This window comes from Crinia signifera, chromosome 5 (assembly GCF_055691185.1).
Source record: "Crinia signifera chromosome 5, ASM5569118v1, whole genome shotgun sequence".
Lineage (NCBI taxonomy): Eukaryota > Metazoa > Chordata > Amphibia > Anura > Myobatrachidae > Crinia > Crinia signifera.
Genome location: NC_139221.1, coordinates 134,589,962 through 134,611,021, shown reverse-complemented (window position 1 = coordinate 134,611,021; position 21,060 = coordinate 134,589,962). Strand labels below are relative to the sequence as shown.

The following is a 21,060-nucleotide window of genomic DNA, read 5'->3' as shown; positions in this document are numbered from 1 at the left end:
AAAGTGAACATTAATATTTGAATGTTTAATAGTTGACTTGACGCTGTACTGTATATCAGGGGTGGCCGGGCTTTTGTAGCCAGGGATCTACTTTTTGTACACATACTGTAGTTATTGGTGATTTACCGGCACCTCCCCCTGTGCAAAATATTACATTTCCAGGGCAATACCCTTCCCCTGTGCAATTCCCCGCTATGCAAAGTTCACCATATGCAAAATACACCCCCCCCCTTCACAGTACAGGACATCCACCAATTTGAATGACCCCCTTCTGTGCAGATGCCATCCTGTGCAGATAACCCCCTTCCTCCTCCCGTGCATAACAGCTTGCCCAATTGAAATACTCTCCTCTATGCAAATAAACTCCCATCTGTGCATATAACCCACGCTTTGTCACGCTTTGTGTGTGAGGGGTCCAGCTTGCATCTTTCCACCGGCTCTGACTATTCCCGCTGTCCCCAAGATGACTGAATCAACCTGAAGCCAACAGGTTCTTCACATGAACAGCGAGGGTGAGTGGGTGTGCACATATGACTATCAGCTGCACACCTGCGCGCTGCATTACAGGGAATGCTTAGAAGCCTCTCCTTGCTCAGATGCTGATTTACTGCAGGAATTGGTCTCGATCCACCGGTGAGAGCTCTGCAAGTTCCCAGAAGATAGCGATCTATGTTTTGGTCACCCTTGCTTTATATTAATGTGGAATTTACTAGTAAGAATAGGAGATGTGGATGATGTCATATACAGTTATATAAGCGGACAGTGCAGAGCTGATCACAAGTCAGCATGCTTGGAACTGTATACAGTATACATATATTTATTTATATGTTGTATTCTTGTATGCAGCTGGTCTGTCCTCCTTGTACGTATACTTAGTTTCATAGCCAATCATCATCAGGGCATTTCTACACCAGCAAAAGATGCATATGAAAACTTTTGCATGTGCATGTAAAGAGACAATAAAGTGGTGATAAAGTAGAAGGTGATATTGAAACAGCTGAGTTTGAAATGGCAGTTAGGAGCTGCTTGACATGTGCTATCACCTTCCACTTTATCACTTTACCAGGCTTAATACATCTGCCCCAATATTTCTTATGCACCACCAATATCATAGGAACGCATTGAGATAAAAACAAATGCATCTTTGTGCAATAGGTGTTTCTTGTCAGTGGAAACGTATAACTCGGGAATTAAGGTGCCCATACACATACCGATTACCCCGGTACTTTTTGTGCTAAAATAGCATCGTTGTGCGTGCGTTGTGCATGCAATGCGATGCTATTTTAGCACAAAAAGTACCGGGTAATTGGTACATGTATGGGCACCTTCACACACCCTTTTTCATGCTGCTTTGGTCCCATGCATTGAGGTTCTTTTCTTTTCTGTCACTTGGTGAGTGCAAGATGCATGTACCTGAAAATGGTTCCACAGTACACAGCCATTCATGGGGAGTGCAGAAAAGACCACAAATAGATCAAGTATGCAAAGGGATGCAACTAATAGCCTCACAGGCAAAAATATACGGGCGCCTAATAGGGTGTGATGTCTAGGGGGCGTCAAACCCCTAACAAGAATATATACAACAGCAAAAGGTGGAGAGCTAAAAAAAAGGGGATCAATCGGTTCATTTGTAAAGAACAATGCACAATATTTATTATTAAAAATCTACAATTAATACGGTATAAAAAATATGTATAGGTACGACAATTAATTTGGCATATATTATAGGGTACTTGTTTCCTAGCACGGCCACACCGATTTACATCGGGGTGGTCGTGTCGGAAAAATCGGGTCGATCGCATCGCATGCGATTTGGTCGCATGCGATGCGATCGACGCGACCGACCGATTTTCGACCCAATTTTTTTATTGAATGAAATGTAAATCGGGTCCCTGGGACCCGATTTTACATTGGATTCAATGTAAAATATTCCCAACCCCCCCAAATTTAACAGTGTACACCCCACCCCACGATAGACGCCAACCCGAAGCGTGGCGAGCGCGGCGAGCCCGCGAGGGGCGGCGGTGCGCGTCCTCCGACCTTTTCATTCCCCTACTATCCACGTCGGCGTGGAGTTGAGAATAGAATAGAATAGAGCCCGAAGCGTGGCGAGCGCAGCGAGCCCCGCGAGGGGACGCGTATACCTGTGAAGTTATAGGAAAATCGGGTCCATCTTATGGATCGTGTACCTTAACTTAAAGGTACACGATCCATAAGATTGTGGCCGTGCTAGGAAACAAGTACCTATTATAGAAATAAAAATAATGTAACAAAAAGGTTTAGGTAATATACTTATTGGTGTGGAGTCCCGTTTGTGGTCCTTTATGGAAACTCTTAGAGATATTTGGTTTCCCCTGGGTAGGTCCATAGAGGTGTTGAATAATTAGGGATCCATATACCTTGCCGGATTAGATGAATAACACTGGAGGATGAAAGTGGTCCCCGAATAGTTTGGGGGTGTGTTCTCAACGATGTTGCGATATTGTAATCCACAGTATGCAGGTGGTGGTATCCCAAAAGTACTTGGAAGAAGATGGCACTTTTTCAGCTGGATGCCCAGGAGTAGTGAGTTTCAGAGTTAGGCAGGTATTCAATGGTTGTACTGGGGGGAGGCAGCGAATCCTGTTTAGGATTCCCTGCACTTTCGCCCCAATTCTCCCTGTAGGGTGATTCGCTGGGCAGCCTCCTGTCCGCCCTATTCAACTCGCCTGGGGCTCTCTGCCCCTGGCGGCGAATTTTAACCTCCCCGGCGAATGCCACCGGGGAGCTGGGGGACGGCTGCAGGCAGGGAGATGGAAGCCTCCCTGCCTGCGCCGGACACTGTGGGGGTGAAGGAGGGCTGTGGGGGACACAGGGAGAGCCCCCCAGAGCTGGCAGGGGGCTGTGTTAGGGAGCCGCTACACACTGGTCCCGATCGTGCATGTGTAATGATCGGGATCAGTGTGCATTGAATATATGAATATTAATGAGCGGCTCCTGGCTCGGCCCCTGGCTCGGCCCCCTGCTGGTGAATGTGTAAAAAAAATATATATATTGTTTTAAAAAAAAAAAAATTTAATATATTCATGTGCTGCAAGCACATGAATAAAAATAGCATGCCCCTTCGCAGAAAAAAAAATCTGATTTTTTGACACCAAAATAAAAATAAAAAATGCTTTATTTTCAAAGATCACATTCCAGTTCATCTAAAAAAGATGAGGAATGTAAAATGGAGAATCCGGGGGAAAATCACTGGAGAAAGCAGTTCTTCACTTCAGCATTGAATACACACTCAGCGAATTCCACAAAAAACCCCATTGAAAACCACTGGCGAATCGCGGAGAATCACAAACAGAGAATCGCCAGACATTCGCTCTTCATTTGCAGAGAATTGTGTCCATTGAATAGGGCGAATTGTTTTTCCTGTGAGAAAATTCCCTGTAAACCCGGGGAATTGCCTGATTCCCCAGAAAATATGGCGAATCAGAGGCATTGAATACTGGCCTTAGTCTCCAAATTGGGGAGTCCAATGACAGCCAGAAGTATCCCAAAGGCTAAAATCAGCAGGTGCTCCCTAACATGTTTCGCTGTCTTAGCGTACCTATACATATTTTTTATACCATATTAACTGTAGATTTTTTTATAATAAATATTGTGCATTGTTCTTTACAAATTAACCGATTGATCCCCTTTTTTTAGTGCTCCAACTTTTGCTGTTACAAATAGATCAAGTGTCTGCTACAGTATGTCCTTGAGCTTTCATTAGTTCTGTAAAGGAATCCATTTAGTTAGAATGCAGCAGAGGGGAGGAGGAGACAGTTGAAAAGCCAAGCGGAGGACACCAGAAGCCTGTTGCCATTGCCAAGCTCCTGTGGTGTTCTTTAAAATCTGATTTATAGTACAAGTCTACCCTAGATTCAGGTTGAATTAACATAGGCCCCTATTCATATCTGATTGCAGTACAAATTTGTTCTCAAAATGGGCAAAACCATGTCCACTGCAGGTGGGGCAGATGTAGCATGTATAGAGAGAGTTAAATTTGTGTCAGTTATTTTGTTTCTGTGCAGGGTAAATACTGGCTGCATTATTTTTACACTGCAATTTAGATTTCAGTTTCAACACACCCCACCTAAATGTAACTCTCTCTGTACATGTTACATCTGGCCCACCTGCAGTGCACATGGTTTTGTCCATTTTGAGAACAAATTCGTACTGCGATCAGATTTGAATAAGGGTCATTATGTTCTGCAAATCTCAAAGCTGATTGGCTGATTTTTGGAACACTATCCTGTGAGAATGCCCAGATGCTTTGGTAGTCAAACACCTGAAGTATTCAGAACATTGTGATTATGCCATATCCCAAAGGGGCATCTGGACTCATGATGGACAGGCTGATGAAAATGTCTGATTTGGGGTTTAAAAACAACTTACTCAACTATGAGGTTTGTTTATGCTATGAGGAAAAACTCCTTGGTTAAGACAGCAGTGGGGAGAATATGTTTTATTTTTTGTTTGTGTCACAACCTAAATTCTGTTGTTTTATGCTTAGCCAATGGCTACACTTTCATATTTACTTCCTGGCCAGTTTAAGGATCTCAGAGCTTCAGTAAATAAGCCTGTCATGTGACTGTCATCAGTTTTTGTGAATTAATTACGTTAAAATTTTATTTTTAAATTTTTGAACTTGATATATACACGAATTGTGCCTCTTTCCTTGAGTACTGCCTCTTTCTCTGTTTGTTAATTTTTCAACGTAGGTGCTTCTTCATTACTTGCCAGCCAGCTATGGCCTTACTGGATTTATATTCCTTGTATTCTTTATCAGAATTTATTTTTATAGATTAGTGACATTACCTGTAGCCCATCCAAATCATGTGCAGCCCCATTCTCCCTTCTACCCCTTCTTATTACCATTAGTTGATTGGTCAGAGATTTAAATTAAGTGATTACTTTTTACTACTGAGTCTGAGGAACAAACTGTAATGTCTACTGTATGTTCTTATATTGTACTTCAATGTTCATGCTGCTTATACACTGATACAATAGGTGGTGTACGGTGATCACATGATTCATTATTATCCCCCTCCTGCAGATAAGGTAATATAGACCTGCTGTCAGCATTTCAACCTAGATATCCTGACAACTCTTATTAGTCGGAACATCTTCCTCAATGACATAGTGTGAACTATATCTTTCACTGTCTTCATTATACAATAATGATATGTCTTAAGCCAAGAAGGTACTGCACTCATTCACATGAAGAAGATCTGTGTTTCCAGGAAGAACCAGCAGAAACAGAGTTATGCAAAGTAATTGATTGTAATGTGATGCAGTCTGGTATATGTAATAGCTCTGTGCATGCACAATGGTTAAATGCTGCAGTCTTTTTTTAATTAAAGTTCATTACACTACTTTAATTTAGTATGTATAAATACCACATATTAATTAGGGAATTTAATTATGTGTACAGTTTTGTATTTATTGTTAGAGCTTTAAATCAGTCATGGATTGGTCACTTAGACCAGCTATGAGTGACTGGAGTGTATACTGCACTATTCTGTTTACTTCTTACATTAACCCTTTCAGTGGTGTTTTTTTTTTTTAAGGTAGCGCTCCCCACTGGGCGAGAACAGTGGCAATCCCGAAAATTTCCGGGCTTGCCAGTCTGAACACTGAAGCATAGCCTGGAAAATTCTCGGGATTACCACTGAAGGGGGTTAATGATGATCCCATGTGTGCACCAATAAAAATAATTGGTCATACAAGTAACATTTTAACAGATCTTTTGTGATCAAACTGGATCAAATTTAGATTTTTCAAGATGTCTCAGAGTTGAAGGGTTAGCTTACTTCAATGGTTGCCAAACTCGCTCCACAAGGACCATCAACCGTTTACCTTTTCCACATCACCCGACAGGTCATTACTCAATGACACATTTTGAAATATCTTCAGGTAGAGCTAATTATTTAACGTGATTCTTTTAGGAGGCCCAGAAAATGTGCACTGTTGTGGGTCCTTGAAGACCAAGATACATAGAAACATAGAATTTGATGGCAGATAAGAACCACTTGGCCCATCTAGTCTGCCCTTTTTTAAACATGTTACCTCAAACCATATTTGATCCAATTTTTTTTGTAAGGATATCAATATGCCTATTCCAAGCATGTATAAATTGTTCTACTGTATTTGCCTCTATCACCTCTGATGGGAGGCTATTCCATGTATATACTACTCTTTCTGTGAGGTAATTCTTCCTCATCCTGAATCTTCCTCCCTCTAGTTTCAGTGCATGTCGTCGTGTTCTGTTGCTCCTCTTCCTGTGAAGAATGTCTCCCACCTGTACCTTGTTGAAGACCTTGATATATTTGAAAGTTTCTATCATGTCCCCCCTTTCCCTTCTCTGCTCCAAAGTATACATATTAAGATCTTTTAGTCTTTCCTGGTACGTTCATTTTGTGATGTAGGCCATGCACCATTTTAGTTGCCCTTCTTTGAACAGTCTCTAATGTATTTATATCCTTCTGGAGATATGGCCTCCAGAACTGAACACAGTACTCTAGATAATGTCATACCAATGACCTATACAGTGGCATTATTACTTCTTTCTTTCTACTGCTGATACCTCTCCCTATGCAACCAAGCATCTGACTTGCCTTCTTCATTGCTTTGTTACATTGCCTACCTGCATTTAGATCCCCTGAAATAGTGACACCTAGATCCCTCTCTTCCTCAGTAGTTTCCAATATAGTGCCATTTATACTATATTTAGTCTTTGGATTTTTGAGAACCATTGACTTGTTTGGCCACAAATGACCATACTGACCAGCAAAAGTGTCCTGTATGTGGTCAGGTTAAGGGAATTCGATGATTTAGGATGCTGAAAAGTCTCTAATGGTCTCATTAACATTAACGGCATGTTACTTATGGATAAAAAAACATGCAACTTTCATGAAAAACTATTCTGCAATTTTTATTTTAGTGTTATTAGTTGGATCTTCAAAATTGAACAATGATATGAGCCAGTAACTGTGCTGTTCTGTAGTTTCGAAAGTACAGGGAGAATTTTTTATATTAAATGAACTCTGAATATTCACCCATAAAATGAATAATTCCCTTTACATTTTTGTCTCTCCTTAAATGTGTCTTTGCAAAGGGTGCATTCAGTGGTACAGGAGCATTAATCAGCTTGCTCTACTTTTTCTGTTTCATTTTCCGTTAGACATAAGCAGAGTGGAATTTATAGTACTTGTTCCTACATGCTATACTTGTATTTAGATTAAACATCCCCAGAGTTTATATCATTTGCAATTCATAGCTCTTACATTTTACGGCTGCACATGGGTCCAAAGACACACGAGAGTCATTCTATAAACTCTGCGCTGGATGACTGTAAACCTTTTTGTGTTTCTAAGTGATGCTCATAATATACATTCTGGGAAATGGCCCAAATTGAGATGCTAGAAAACATTAAAAGTATTGTGATGCTTTGGTTGTTATGCCTTTGAAACATTTCTATAACGGAGTGTCTACCCCCTTTTCCCTGTAATTCGCCAATGTTTTATTTTAGTTTTTATATTTTACACTTTTAGAGGTAATAATGAACAGGTACATATTTTATGCAGACAGTTTTATACACGTCCATTTCCGATTTCTATGGAATATGAACAAGATACTCTCCGCCAATAGACAAAATTGATCACAATTAAACATTTCATAAATCTGGTCTGCAGATGACCACTATCTGCCTGTGTTTACTGTAATTTCCTGGACACATTAACAGGCCCACATAGTGTTGAAGCCAAACAATACAACCTCGGCCTGTTTGGAAGTCTGGATCTGGCTTGAACTAATGCAATTTGTCCAACTTGGCCACCCATGTATATAGCCAAATTGCATGTTCATCCTACCATTTAGATCTCATGAGGAGAAGCAGGGTTGAATCATGTGTGTCAGCTCTATCACATATAACAGGACCACATTCTTGAAAGCCAAATGTTCTTTTATGTAAAGTACCTTATCTTTATCCTGCATCTATTATAAGCTAACCATATTGGTGGAAATAAGTTGGTAAAGATACTTTTATATGTTTTTCAGAGGTACAGAATGTTGATAAACAGGTTGGACCAAAACAAGATAGACTGAGACACAGCTTGAGAATAAAAAAAATAGAATCATATACAGTAAATCTACAGAGAAAGATATGAAGTACTCACCAATCAGCTTATAAACTTTACACGCTATAGGGGTTATTCAATTATTGAACTGCGATCCAACCACAGCTGGATTTAGACCGCAAAAAGCCCTATGCAAGAAACCGGTTTGGGCCCCCAAAACCCAAATTCCTAAACCAACCCTAATAGCCTATCTGGAATGCGCTAATCCCTACACCTAACAGATGGTATGACTAATTTACCTTAGTTATGACTACAAAGAGGGAGTTTACACTGGAAGACACCACCAACATCAATGTAGTAGATATTGATTAATTTTTCAATTGAGCAATGAGAGAGAATGAGACCAGAGGAGAGCAGAGAGAGAGAAGGAAAGCAGAGTGTACAGGGAGAGAGAAGGAGAGCAGAGAGAAGGAGAACAGAGCAGAGAGTGGGGATAGAGAGGGAGAGAGAACGAGAACTGAAAGAAAGAGGAGAGGAGAGCTGAGAAAGAATGAAGGAGAAAGAGGAGAGCATAAATAAATAGAGAATGAAGGAGAGTAGAGAGGAGACTGGGGAGAGAGTAAAGGAGCAGAGCAAGAAGTAGAGTGGAGAGAAAGAAAGGAGAGCGGAGAGAGAGAGAGAAGGAGAGTCTGGAGAGAGAGGAGGGCAGAGAGAAAAAATGAAGGAGAGTTGAGAGGAGAGCGTGGAGAGAGAAAAGGAGAGCAATGAGAGAGAATGAGACCAGAGGAGAGCAGAGAGAGAGAAGGAAAGCAGAGTGTACAGGGAAAGAGAAGGAGAGCAGAGAGAAGGAGAACAGAGCAGAGAGTGGGGATAGAGAGGGAGAGAGAAGGAGAACTGAAAGACAGAGGAGAGGAGAGCTGAGAAAGAATAAAGAAGAAAGAGGAGAGCATAAATAAATAGAGAATGAAGTATCGCAGAGAAGAGAGTGTGGAGAGAGAGAGGAGAGCAGAGATGAGAGCAGAAGAGATAGAAAGACCAAAGAGGAAAATGGAGAGAGAGATCGAGAGAAGGAGAGCAGAGCGGAGAGAGAGTGCAGAGAGCGAAGTGGAGATAGAGAATTAGAGTGTGGAGAGAGCGGAGAGTTCAGAGAGTGAGTGTAGAGCGGAGCAGGGCAAGAAAGAATGATAGAGAAAGAGAACAGAGAGAAAGAGGAGGAGACCAGAGAGTAGAATGGAGAAAGACAAGGGGCACAATGCAGCAAGCAGTATAAGCCGTGCTTGCCACCAGTCTCCACGTTCACACTGGCATTTAGTGACGCTGTACGCTTGAAGAAATTGGCAATGGATGGCTCTTGCAGTCAGAGCCATCCTTTGCGATGATAGGACTTCTGGGTTTTGTACCCAGAGTCTTATCTGCGCATGCATCATGTGACACGCGTGCTGCCGGCGATGCTGGGGGGAAACTGTGTAAGAAACCCATAGGCTTCTGTGGTCAACACTAATTCATTCAGAAAACTACATTTTCAGAGGTTTAGCCTCAATTTTACCTTTGCTGCATCTCACCCAAGGAAAGAGAGGAGAGCAGAGAGAGAAAGACACGGAGAGAGAGAGAGAAAGTGAGTAGTAGAGAGACAAGGAGGGAGAGAGAGAGGAGAAGGTTCAGATATCAAGGTATCAATGTGTATTTTCCACCACATTCAGCACAGGTATTAAAATTTTGCACATACACCCCCCAGATTTCACAATACATGTAGGGAACCTAAGACAGCAGCGGTACCTCCAGTCATCAGGGACGTGCAGCAGCGGGACCTCCCATCATCTGGGCTGGGCAGCAGTGGGACAAGCCATCATCAGGGTCACTAGCAGTGATTTCTGTGGAGGTAGCGGGACCCGTTGAGGGTCCACCAGGAAGCAGCGGGTCCCATGGAGGGAGCATCGGGCGGCAGCAGCTCTCATTGTCAACTCCTCCTCTTCTTCTCTGCTTTTCTCGCCAGTGCATTCACTGAGGTGGAGCCCCAGCAGAAGCAAGATATTATTACAGAGGTCCTGTGGAGGGAGCAAGATATTATTACAGAGAATTTAACAAGTTATTGCATGCTTTCAAATGCTAACGACTAATATCTCAATTAAGGAGACGTGCAGGTGAAATTAAAAAAGTTGTCTATATGTATCAATAATCATATTTAAACTCAAGTAATATATATATATATATAATTATAATTATATACACTAATTATAATTATAGAAAGCCAGCGTGGATGGATCTTGAGGCTGTCCTGCTGTGGGGAAAGGGGTGGGAGAGCGTGTCAGAGGTCCTGCCTGGAGCCATGGCTGGAAGGAGAGCCAGCAGGTGTGTGTGTGCGGAGGGGAGTCAGTGAGGCCTGGGGCCAGACTTGGGCACTCTCTGTGCTGAAGTTCACCACCGCTGCCCATACTCCATACTGGAGTCATATGTCCTCCTTGGGGTGCACCCGGAGCTGGGACATCAGGTGGGGTTGGACAAGCTCTCACAGTCCACTGTAGGTCTTCAGCCAGGGCCTGCAGGTCGGGATTCTCCTCTTGTGCACAGGTCGGGAGTCTCCTTTGCTGATGTAGCAGCCAAGTGCAGTGACCACAGCCGGGGATCCTGTTGAACAAGATATAGATCAGCGCTCAATATTGTTTGAAATTCTTTTTTGTTTAGAGAATAAACCCCTGTGATTTTTAGATGTACTAAGCTTGGGATAGAAAGAAAGTTGGGGGAGATAAACCACTAACAAATCAGCTCCTTACTGTCATTTTTCTGTTACACATCCTGTAACATGCTGATTTGCTGGTACTTTGGGGGTCTATTTACTAAGTCCTGGAGAGAGAGAAAGTACAGTATCAACCAACCAACTTCTGTTATTTTTTAAACACAGCATGGAACATGGCATTCAGGAGTAGATTGATTGTTACTCCATCCAAAATAAATAGACCCTTTCCACTTCATCACTCTCTAAGTGGCTTAGTACATCTCTCATTATGAGGGAAATTTACTAAGATGTGTATTCTACTTCACATGTGATGTTGCTATGGGCAACCAATCAGAATCTACTACTTATTTATTTAGCACCCTCTAGAAGATAGTAGACAGGATTTGATTGGTCGCCCACAGCAACATCACATGTGAAGTAGAATATACATTTTAGTAAATTTCCCCCTATATCTTTCCAAACTCAATATGTATTTTATTTTTATAGTTTACGCAATTGTATTTGCAAATGTAGAATTAGGAGTACGTTCAGTGGCGTAACTTGAAATATTGCGCCCCCCCGCCAAAAGTTTCTGGTGCGCCCCCGCCACATATATACTTACATATTCAGGAGCCGGGATGTCATCGCTGCAGGTGGGAGCTGCGGATGGGATGTCAGTGCTGCGGGTGGGTTCGCTGCAGTGGTCCCGGCTCCCCTCCTGGCTACATTCTGATCCTATGAAGAACTGACCATCACAAAATGTCCGCCCCCATACAGCAGACAGTTTCAGAGAACAGTCTGCTATATGGGGGCGGACATTTTATGATGGTCCGTCTCCATAGCAGCAGAATCAAGCCAGGAGGGGAGCCGGGACAACCGCAGCGAATACAGGTAAAGCTGCGGGGGATAGGGGGGCATTACAATAGCACCGCAGCCCCCTGGCGACCACTGGGGCTACGGTGCTATTGTTACGCCACTGAGTACGTTTATGGTTTGCAGTGCCTTTAATATATGTAGTGTTGGAGCAATACACAGAACATTCCCTAGAGTATTTCACTCAGCAATACTGTTATTGCAATATGGTTTGCACCCCTGCTGGTATATATAAGCAGAGAGTAGGTGTTTTAATTTATTACCACCTGAATTAGCTCATTGGCATTAAGCAAATACATAACATCAGGTGGTCTTGTGTAAAAAACAGAGTACATTTAATTACATATAACTGTTGTGAGAATATGAGCATCGTAGTCCTCTGTGGGACCACTAACCATGGTGAGAATTATGCAGAGCAAAGGAGAATGCTGGCAGCTTGGAAACACATTTAAATTATGTTAAGTACATTGTAAGGTGCACATTTAGTATGAACATCTTGGGCTTTTTTTTCAGTGCAGTGTATTTAGCATAGTAAAAACAAAGGGGCTAAAAATATATTCCATACATTTTATTCAGATCATGTCAATAATTTGTAAAGATCTGCTGCTATTGCCTTCATAATATACTGTACTATAACCTTAATTTGAGGACCCACTAACAACATCCAATTTAGCAGGTGCTCTATACAGTAACTAACACTTTTTTTGCATTTTTGAAAATTCACTATCATCAGGTAAGGTACCAAAAGACTGGAGAATAGCTGAGGTAGTGCCAATATTCAAAAAAGGAAAAGGGATGACCCAGATAATTACAGACCTGTAAGCTTAACGTCAATAGTGGGTAAAATATTTGAAGGAATTTTAAGGGATGGTATCCAGGAATATTTAGACCTTCATAGTTTACTTAGTATTAACCAACATGGGTTTGTGAAAAATCGTTCCTGCCAGACAAATTTACTAGGCTTCTATGAGGATGTCAGCAAAAACCTTGATAATGGAAACACAGTAGATGTGATCTTCCTTTATTTTGCAAAAGCTTTTGATACAGTACCACACATGAGGTTGATAAATAAAATGGAGTACCTGGGATTAGGGGCAAATATCTGTAGATGGGTGGGGAACTGGCTGTGTAATAGAGAACAAAGAGTGGTTGTGAACAGTGCCGTATCAACTATGATACCAGTACTAAGTAGTGCCACAGTTCGGTACTAGGGCCCATCTTATTTAACATATATATTAACGATATCGGGATGGGTATACTCAGCAATGTATCCATCTTTGCTGATGACACAAAATTAAGTAGAGATATTAAATCAACAGAGGATGTGAACAAAATGATCTGAACAAGCTAGATGAGTGGGCTAAAAAGTGGAAGATGAGGTTCAATGTGGATAAATGCAAGGTTTGCATCTCGGGAGACATAACCAGTGTGCTAATTACAACCTAAGCGGGGAGGCATTAGGTATTTCAGCACTGGAAAAGGATCTAGGAGTCCATATTGATAACAAGCTGGGGTGCAGTGTTCAATGTCACATTGCAACAAAAAAGGCCAACAGAATTCTAGCATGTATAAAAAGGGGCATGGAAACTAGGGACTCAAAAGTAATTATGCCACTGTACAAGGCATTGGTTAGACCTCACCTTGAATATGGAGTATAGTTATGGGCCCCACACTATAAAAAGGACATCATAGAATTGGAACAAACCCAAAGAAGAGCAACAAAGCTTATTAGGGGAATGGAGAATTTAAGCTACGAGGAGAGATTAAGCAAGCTGGGACTATTTACACTAGAGAAGAGACGTTTAAGGGGGGACATGCTCAACATGTACAAATATATCAGGGGCCAATATAAGGAACTCTCAAGCACCCTTTTTACTGCAAGAAAGGAATCTAGGACACAAGGGCACAAATTTAGATTAGAAGAAAGAAGATTTCGTTCCCTCAAAATATTTTTTTTTTTACGGTCAGAGCAGTCAAACTGTGGAACTCTCTTCCTGGAGAAGTGGTGTCGACAGATACAATAAATACGTTCAAAATAAGGTTGGACAATCATTTATTGGATAAAAACATCCAAGGGTACTAATAAGAATCATATTCTGTCTTTTACAAGGGATAAGCGCGATGGACGCAAGCCTTATCTACTATGTAACTTTGTAACTATGTAACACTTCATTATCCTGTCCCCGGAGAAGCAGCAACAGCCCTGCAGGTGGTATTGTCCCTCTGTACCTCCCATCCCCTGGAGTAGGTGGTCCCAGTTCGCACGCATGCTGAGTCTGTTGTTAGTCAGCGCGCCTTTTCTGGTGAGTGACAGCGCGCCCTGTGTGTTCACGCGCCCAGTGTATGAGGAAAGAGGTGGGGATTGCCATTGTTGACTTTACCATCGATGACAAAAGTGTAACTGGCCATCAACAGTGTATTCAATGGCTGACCATCAATGTTTTTACATATCGATGGTCATCCATTTTCTTTGATTGATTGGCCTGTGGGCTAATGAAAATACAGGGGCGGGGCTTTGCAGGTGTCGGGGGCAGAGCTATGCTCCATGTCCCAGCCCCTTGGTGAAAAAGCAAAAACAAAACTATTTGTTTAAGCTTAACATCAATGGTGGGAAACCATCTGGTTCTCCCCATCAATAGCAAAACTATTCAACTTCGGTCATAAACCATCAATGACACCTTGATAATAAAATGTAGAAGGGATATGGATTTTTGTGAAAAACTGCTCCAACCCCTTTCATTCCCATTTTTTAAGTATCCTAAAAAAATCATAAAAAAATTATTAAAAAAAAAAAACCCACAGTAAGCAATGTGATAATAGCTTCAGCTGGCAAATTCACTGGGCTCACTGCAAATCCTGGCTTCTGCACAGCTTTTCCTGCCACTAGGCAGCACAACCAGTGCAGGGACGGGGCCAATGTGAACAGCTATGTGTCTCCAATGGACACACAGGCTGACCTCTGTGTAAAAATTAATAAATATAAATTATCCTCGCCTACCCAGGGTCTGTTCGGTGCTGCCTTAAGGGCTGTGGCGGTTCTCTGGTGAAGGATGCTGGTCATTGGGGCTATCTGCATCTCCTGTGATGCTGGCTGCAGAAAAGTTTACAGCCGCAGCTTACTTAACAGCACTGGAGATCAAAGAAGCAGAATGCCCCAATGACTGAAAGCCCTCCAGGAGCTCTGATCAGCGATCCCCGAGGGGTAACTATGACCAGCGGTGGGGGGATAGTCATTGTAACAGGGAAGGAGATGGCGGTGGTAGCATCGGCGATGTTAGCATGCATGCGATAATTAATACATCCGTGCAATGTAATCTATTATTACATTGCAAATTTAGAAAATAATATTACATGGTGGTAAATTAATGATAGAAGTAATTTCAGAAATCCCTGCCGTTCGGGTGGGCTCGTATCTGGGTAATCCGAGCCAGCAAGTCTCTAATTATCTGACTCTGCTTCATACATTGCCTGGTACTGTTTGTTGCCATGGATTGCATTTCTGGTTTAATTGATTTTGGAAACATATGACATACATGGCATTTCACATATAGAATCTCTATAATAGGATGCTCACACTGTGCCAAGATTATTATGTCAGTCTGTTTTTTCACTGATATATTGTAACTTATCTCGAGTCCACTGGGAAGAAGATGATATCAGCCACACTTGCTCTTTATATGCAGCTTGGAACAAATTTCCATTTCAGGAACTAGTAGTTTTATCTTCTGAGAATAAGAGGAATTCTATAAATATTGCTATGAAGCAAATATAGGCTCTGTGCTAAAGGTCTCTGTCACCATTCTTAGCATATTAAGCACAGAGGCAGTATCTGTTTTCTGTGTAATTATTATATACAATTTAAATGTTACAGTATTACAGTTGGAATAAAAAGTCGCAATAAAAAATATATTTATTTCTAGAATGATCTTCCTTAAGTCTGCAACTTGTGGTAAATATTGAGGTAGTGATGAAGTCAATTCTATAAAAACTAAACAAAAGGCTGTGGGAGGGGAAAAGGGAGTGATGCAATTTGTTTCGTTACAATACACTAGAACGCTCATAATGCTCATCAGCATCGCTCAGCCCAAAGCGCTGCACAGTGTTGGGCCGTTGAGTGATCTGTCAGGGCCAGTGTTTTCCGGTGAGAACGCTGGCCCTGACACCGGCAATTATAGATTAACCCCTTCAGTGGCCATCCCGAGAATTTTCCAGGCTGTGCCTCAGTCTGGCAAGCCCGGAAAATTCTTGGTGTTGCCACTGTCTAGAGCCGGGCAGCGCTGTTGAGTTCAATCACTGAACTCAGGCAGCTTCGGCGCTGCCCGGCTCCATCCTCTCTGCCGTGCCTCCTCCTCCCCTTATGACAAGCCAGCTCCCGGGGACTGGGACGGGGTGCGGGGACGCAGGTATGGGCAGCGGCTGATTGTCAGTTCAGTGGCGCTGCCCGGACCCAGGGAGGCTGTGGTGGTTTTTTTTTAAGGGAGCGCTCCCTATAAAAAACTCACCCAGTGGGGAGCGCTCCCCCCCCCCCAAAAAAAAAAACACCACTGAAGGGGTTAATCCAGTATGCTAAATATTAATTGCATTGCACAGGGCAACGCATCACTTAGAAATTTCCCCTAAATCTTTTTGTGAGATTGCTTAGAAATTGTCCCTAAATCTCTTAGTGAGATTGCTTAGAAATTGTCCCTAAATCTCTGCTTGTGTAGGCTCCATAAGACTTATGTAATCTTAAAATATTAGCAAATACCCGACAACACACAATCACAGAGACATGTGCAAACATTTTAAATATACATTACACTGTAATATTAGAAATTTTCTATATCAAAGGTTTGAAATAAACCATTTTCGAAGAGGAAAAAAGATGATTCATTCAGCATAAACAAAATGTAAGCCCCATACACACTACATGATGGAAGCCATGGCCAATATAGTTAACATACCAGCCGTGGGCCGCCAATAATGATAATATTCAGTGACATCATTGGCGGTCTGGTATACATGCAGTTCATTCGGCTATATTGCCAAGTTGACCTGTATGATTGGAAGTTATCAAATCATAGTTAATGATTCGTGGGAGACACAACATTAACAATATTGAGTGTACACACCAGACGATATTGTGAATAATATCACTCAGAAGCTCCTTTCTGATTGTTCACATATCGCCTAGTGTATGTGGGGCTTTACAAGGAGGAGATGCTTGGATGTTCTGGTAGATTATAATAAAATACAGTGGTTCCCACAGAGATAGTGAGTAATATTACATACTGTAGCTAATGATGTCTTATGCAGGTATATTTGGCATCTGTTTATTATGTCTGATTCTCTTTCACTCCCAGATTAAAGTGATTTTTTTTTTTTAATAGGCATTGGACTTTGAGAAAACAAGGATGTATACTTTAAAGGTTGAAGCTGTCAATACGTATGATGACCCAAGATTTAATTACATGGGACCCTTCATGGACATGGCTACTGTTAGAATTATTGTGGAGGATGTGGATGAGCCTCCCGTATTTAGCAGGTCGGCTTATGTACTTGAAGTGAAAGAAGATGCAAAAATTAACAGTATTATTGGATCAGTTACAGCCCAGGATCCAGATGCTGCTAGAAGTGCTGTGAAGTAAGCATAATAAAAATGCATATCTATTTCCCTGTAATGATCAAAGCTGCAAAATGTTATATTATTAAAAGGCTTGTAGATGATGAGGCTAGAATTATCAAAGGATGTTGTGGTTTAACACTTTAGCTCCATGTGTCATTCATGCAAGGGGAGGGGGACGCGGATACCTGTGAAGGCCGCGAAGGGACGCGTTTACCTGTGAAGGTATCCGCGTCCCCTCGCGGGGCTCGCTACGCTCGCCACGCTTCGGGCTCGGTGGCTCGCTACGCTCGCCACACTATTCTGTTCTCAACTCCACGCCCTAGTGGATAGTGGGGGTATGAAAAGGTCGGAGGACGCGTACCGCCGCCCCACGCGGACTCGCTGCGCTCGCCACGCTTCGGGTTTGCGTTGATCGTGGGGTGGCGTAAAGTACTTTTGGGGGGACATTTCACTGTTCTGGGGTGTTTTTGGGGCTTTCTGGCCCATTTAACATTGTTCCCTATGATGATTTGGTGAAATTGAGGTATTTAACATTGTTCCCTATGAGAAATCGGGGGCATCGCGGGTACATTGAGCCATTTAACATTGTTTCCTATGGGGAAATCGTGGGCATCGCGTCTGGACCATTTAAGGGTTTTTTAGTCGCATACGACGCGACCGACGCGATTTTGACTATTTTCAATGCATTTCAATGGGAAAATCGGGGGCATCGCGTCGGTCGCATCGTATACCACTAAAAATGACACACGATGCCTGTGATTGTGGCCGTGCTAGGAAACAAGTACCGTTTAGAGAGTGGTGCATGATAAATAAAATAAAAACCCCAAAACACATTTTAAAGTCAATCTCTTTGTCAGAAACAGGGTCAGATGTGGATTGCAAATGAATGCATAAAAAATCAAATGGGGCACATCATTTTACCACAGCACAAACAAAAGTCTATATTTTTTTTATTAATATTTTCCAATTTCTTCTGCCATTTATTTAAATATTTGTTATTTATCTAGAAATCTTTAACTAAGAAAAAAGGGTGAATTTGAAGGTCTATATAAAAAGCTTGGATATATACGGAGTCACACATCTTATTTTGTACAGAGCTAATGTTGCCAGCAGCAGACTCCCGGTTATCTACTTGTTATACTGTATGAAGAGAAATGTCACATTTGCATTCTCACTGCACAGTCAATTGAGGCCTTAAAAGAAGCACTGCAAAGTTGTATTCCCACAGGTTAACCTGGTGCAACCATCCTTCATTGTAGGCCAACATGTTTAGAGACGTGCGACCTATCACAAGATTGATGTTACACTGCTCTTACATAATATGGAACTGATTTGTTGTGTAAATTTGTCCAAAAGATAATACATTTGTGTATTACTTGACCTTGACTGACTTGTTTAGTATTACTTGACCTTGACTTGCACACAAAAAGAGGAAGAAATACAGGAAGCATCAGGCAGTAAGTTTGTATGAAACAAATGTCATTGTGGCATTTAGGAGAAATCCTCTTTCTACTCTATGGGTGGGATTCTTGTGTGTATCTTGATTGTATTTATTTATTGCTCCTAATAAATAGTATTAAAGGACTAGAAGTGAACGGTGAATAAATATATGAATTACTAAAAAAAAATTCCACAATGATTATGAATAAAACTATATCTAGGTATAATAACAAATAAAAAATAGTTTAACTGAATGTATCCACTGTAGAATCCACTAGTTAGTAGCATTATATGTACATAGTAATAATACAATAATAATATAACAATTGCTCAGTTTACGTAAGGCAGGTCACCAGATAGTAGTTGGGGGGGGGGCAACAAAATAGGTGGTGTACGAGAAGTGATGCATCATGACTCATGGTGCAATGATCATAATTAAGTCAACTGGACCACTCACTTCACTTGGGAAGTGGTAGGTGGCTGGTTGCTATGGGGAGGCTCCAGGCATAGTTTTCTGGGAGAAGCACCCACAATTCAGGAGTCTGCTGATTGTTGCATGGGAGTAGCCAAGTATGGGTGCACTGAACTGGTGTTGCATTATACATTTGTGTTCATTTCTGGGTCCATTTAATTATTACATTTATTGAGTCAATAATTTTCATTAACCTTTAAGCCTCAAAGGCAATGTGCTCTGCTGCCATCCGAATCAGCACATCCCTGCCCATTTGTGTTTAGAGACGTGTTAAAGCTTCAAACCGTTTGCTAGACATGACAGTTTTTTGTACTAAAGTAGCAAGAACAAAAGTTAAAGTACAGTATGTTTGAAAAACATAAACTCTTCTACTACTCTTCTACTTGTACCCTATCTCCTAAACTGTGGCAATATCAGGCACTGTAAAGTAAATGTATCCATCTGTGTGAGTCCTGTAGTGATGTTAATCATTGCATAGCATTATATTTAAATTAGAATTTATTATGGTTGCAATGTAAAAGCACCAGGAGATTTCTCAGGGGACTATCATGTTGTTATTTATGATACTTTATTCTTTCCAATGTATACACCTTTGATCTGCTGAAGCTGCCTCATAATGTCCAGAGCCAACCATCACAGAAGGCCTTGCTGTCATCTGCTATACAGTGGGAGGGGAGCCTCACTAAACAGGGACACAATGTGGCTGAGAAGTGTAATTAAATCCTGGAAATATGTCCTTACCACAGCCACTCTCATGGGAAATGGACCTTTTTTAAAAAGTGAGCTCTTTTTTCATCATGACAGTACTGACTATTCAGTTCATTAAGGATTATTCAAACAAGAGGATTTTCAAAGACTAATGGGATTTTTACATTCTGAAAGTAGCAAGCCAGTGCACCCTGCCACAGTAGTAGGGGAGTTGAGTATAGAGACTCAGTAGTTGGGCATCATTCCAAGAAGATTATTGACTATAGAAGTCTATTGGTAGGGTTATTTTAATAGACTCTTTGGATCAGTCTTCTGGTGGTATATAATGTACACTTATTACGTAACACTTTACAAATAATATTTAGTCATTAACATAATTTCCTGTCCCAATGGAAATTAAGGTCTCTGTAGCTAAACATATGGACACACACTGGTTATTTTTGTCAGAGGCCAATTGACCTACTAGTAGGCATCTCAAGTGTGTGTGTGTGTGGGTGTGGGGGTGTGTGTGTGTGTGTGTGTGTGTGTGTGGGGGGGGGGTGGGGGGGTGGGGGGGGGACTGTAAGAAAATCAGTGCAAACACATGACCATACAAAGATCACAAAGATAAGGTTTGGACATTGACTTATAACATTATTATAAAACAGCAATGCTAACCATTGCGTAACCATGCTTCCAAATGGCTGTCTTCAGAAATGTATTGGGTGTGTTTAAATTGTACCTAAAATGTGGATGAATATTTCATCTGTTTGCCTTTAGATTCCAAACCTCTAAAAGAACCAGGTACCCTCAGCTAGAGCGTAATTCTGCCTTTGGGCTTATCAGATAGTGCTGTGTGGACAAAAGGCTAATATGAACCTGATAACCTCACCTTTTATGTGCAGTGCCTAGTTGTACAGTATATCCCATAGCCAGTGGCTCCTGCTGCTCTATTTCTGTACAAAGGAAATTATGAAGACGCAGATCACAGACACATATCTTTTTGGATCACCAAGCATAAAACAAAACACTTAAATCACTCAGCATTGTCAGAAATTATTATTTTAAGCAGCATTTCATGATGCATTATGTATTATTCTGAAAAGTAAATACATCTGAGTTTCTCTTCAAACATTGCTTACCATTAGCACTTTGGCTTTCTGTTTGTGAAATGTGT

The 21,060-nt window shown here is 41.5% G+C and overlaps 1 protein-coding gene across 1 annotated transcript in view; it reads left to right on the top strand.

Annotated features, from left to right (window-relative positions):
• The window catches only part of LOC146080608 (cadherin-6-like), a 286,402-nt gene that overhangs the window by 223,133 nt on the left and 42,209 nt on the right, over positions 1 to 21,060 (top strand). Inside the window, exon 7 of the mRNA XM_083188080.1 lies at positions 17,049 to 17,302. Within this exon, the coding sequence (XP_083044206.1) occupies positions 17,049 to 17,302 (254 nt within the window). The remainder of the gene's footprint in view (positions 1 to 17,048; positions 17,303 to 21,060) is intronic.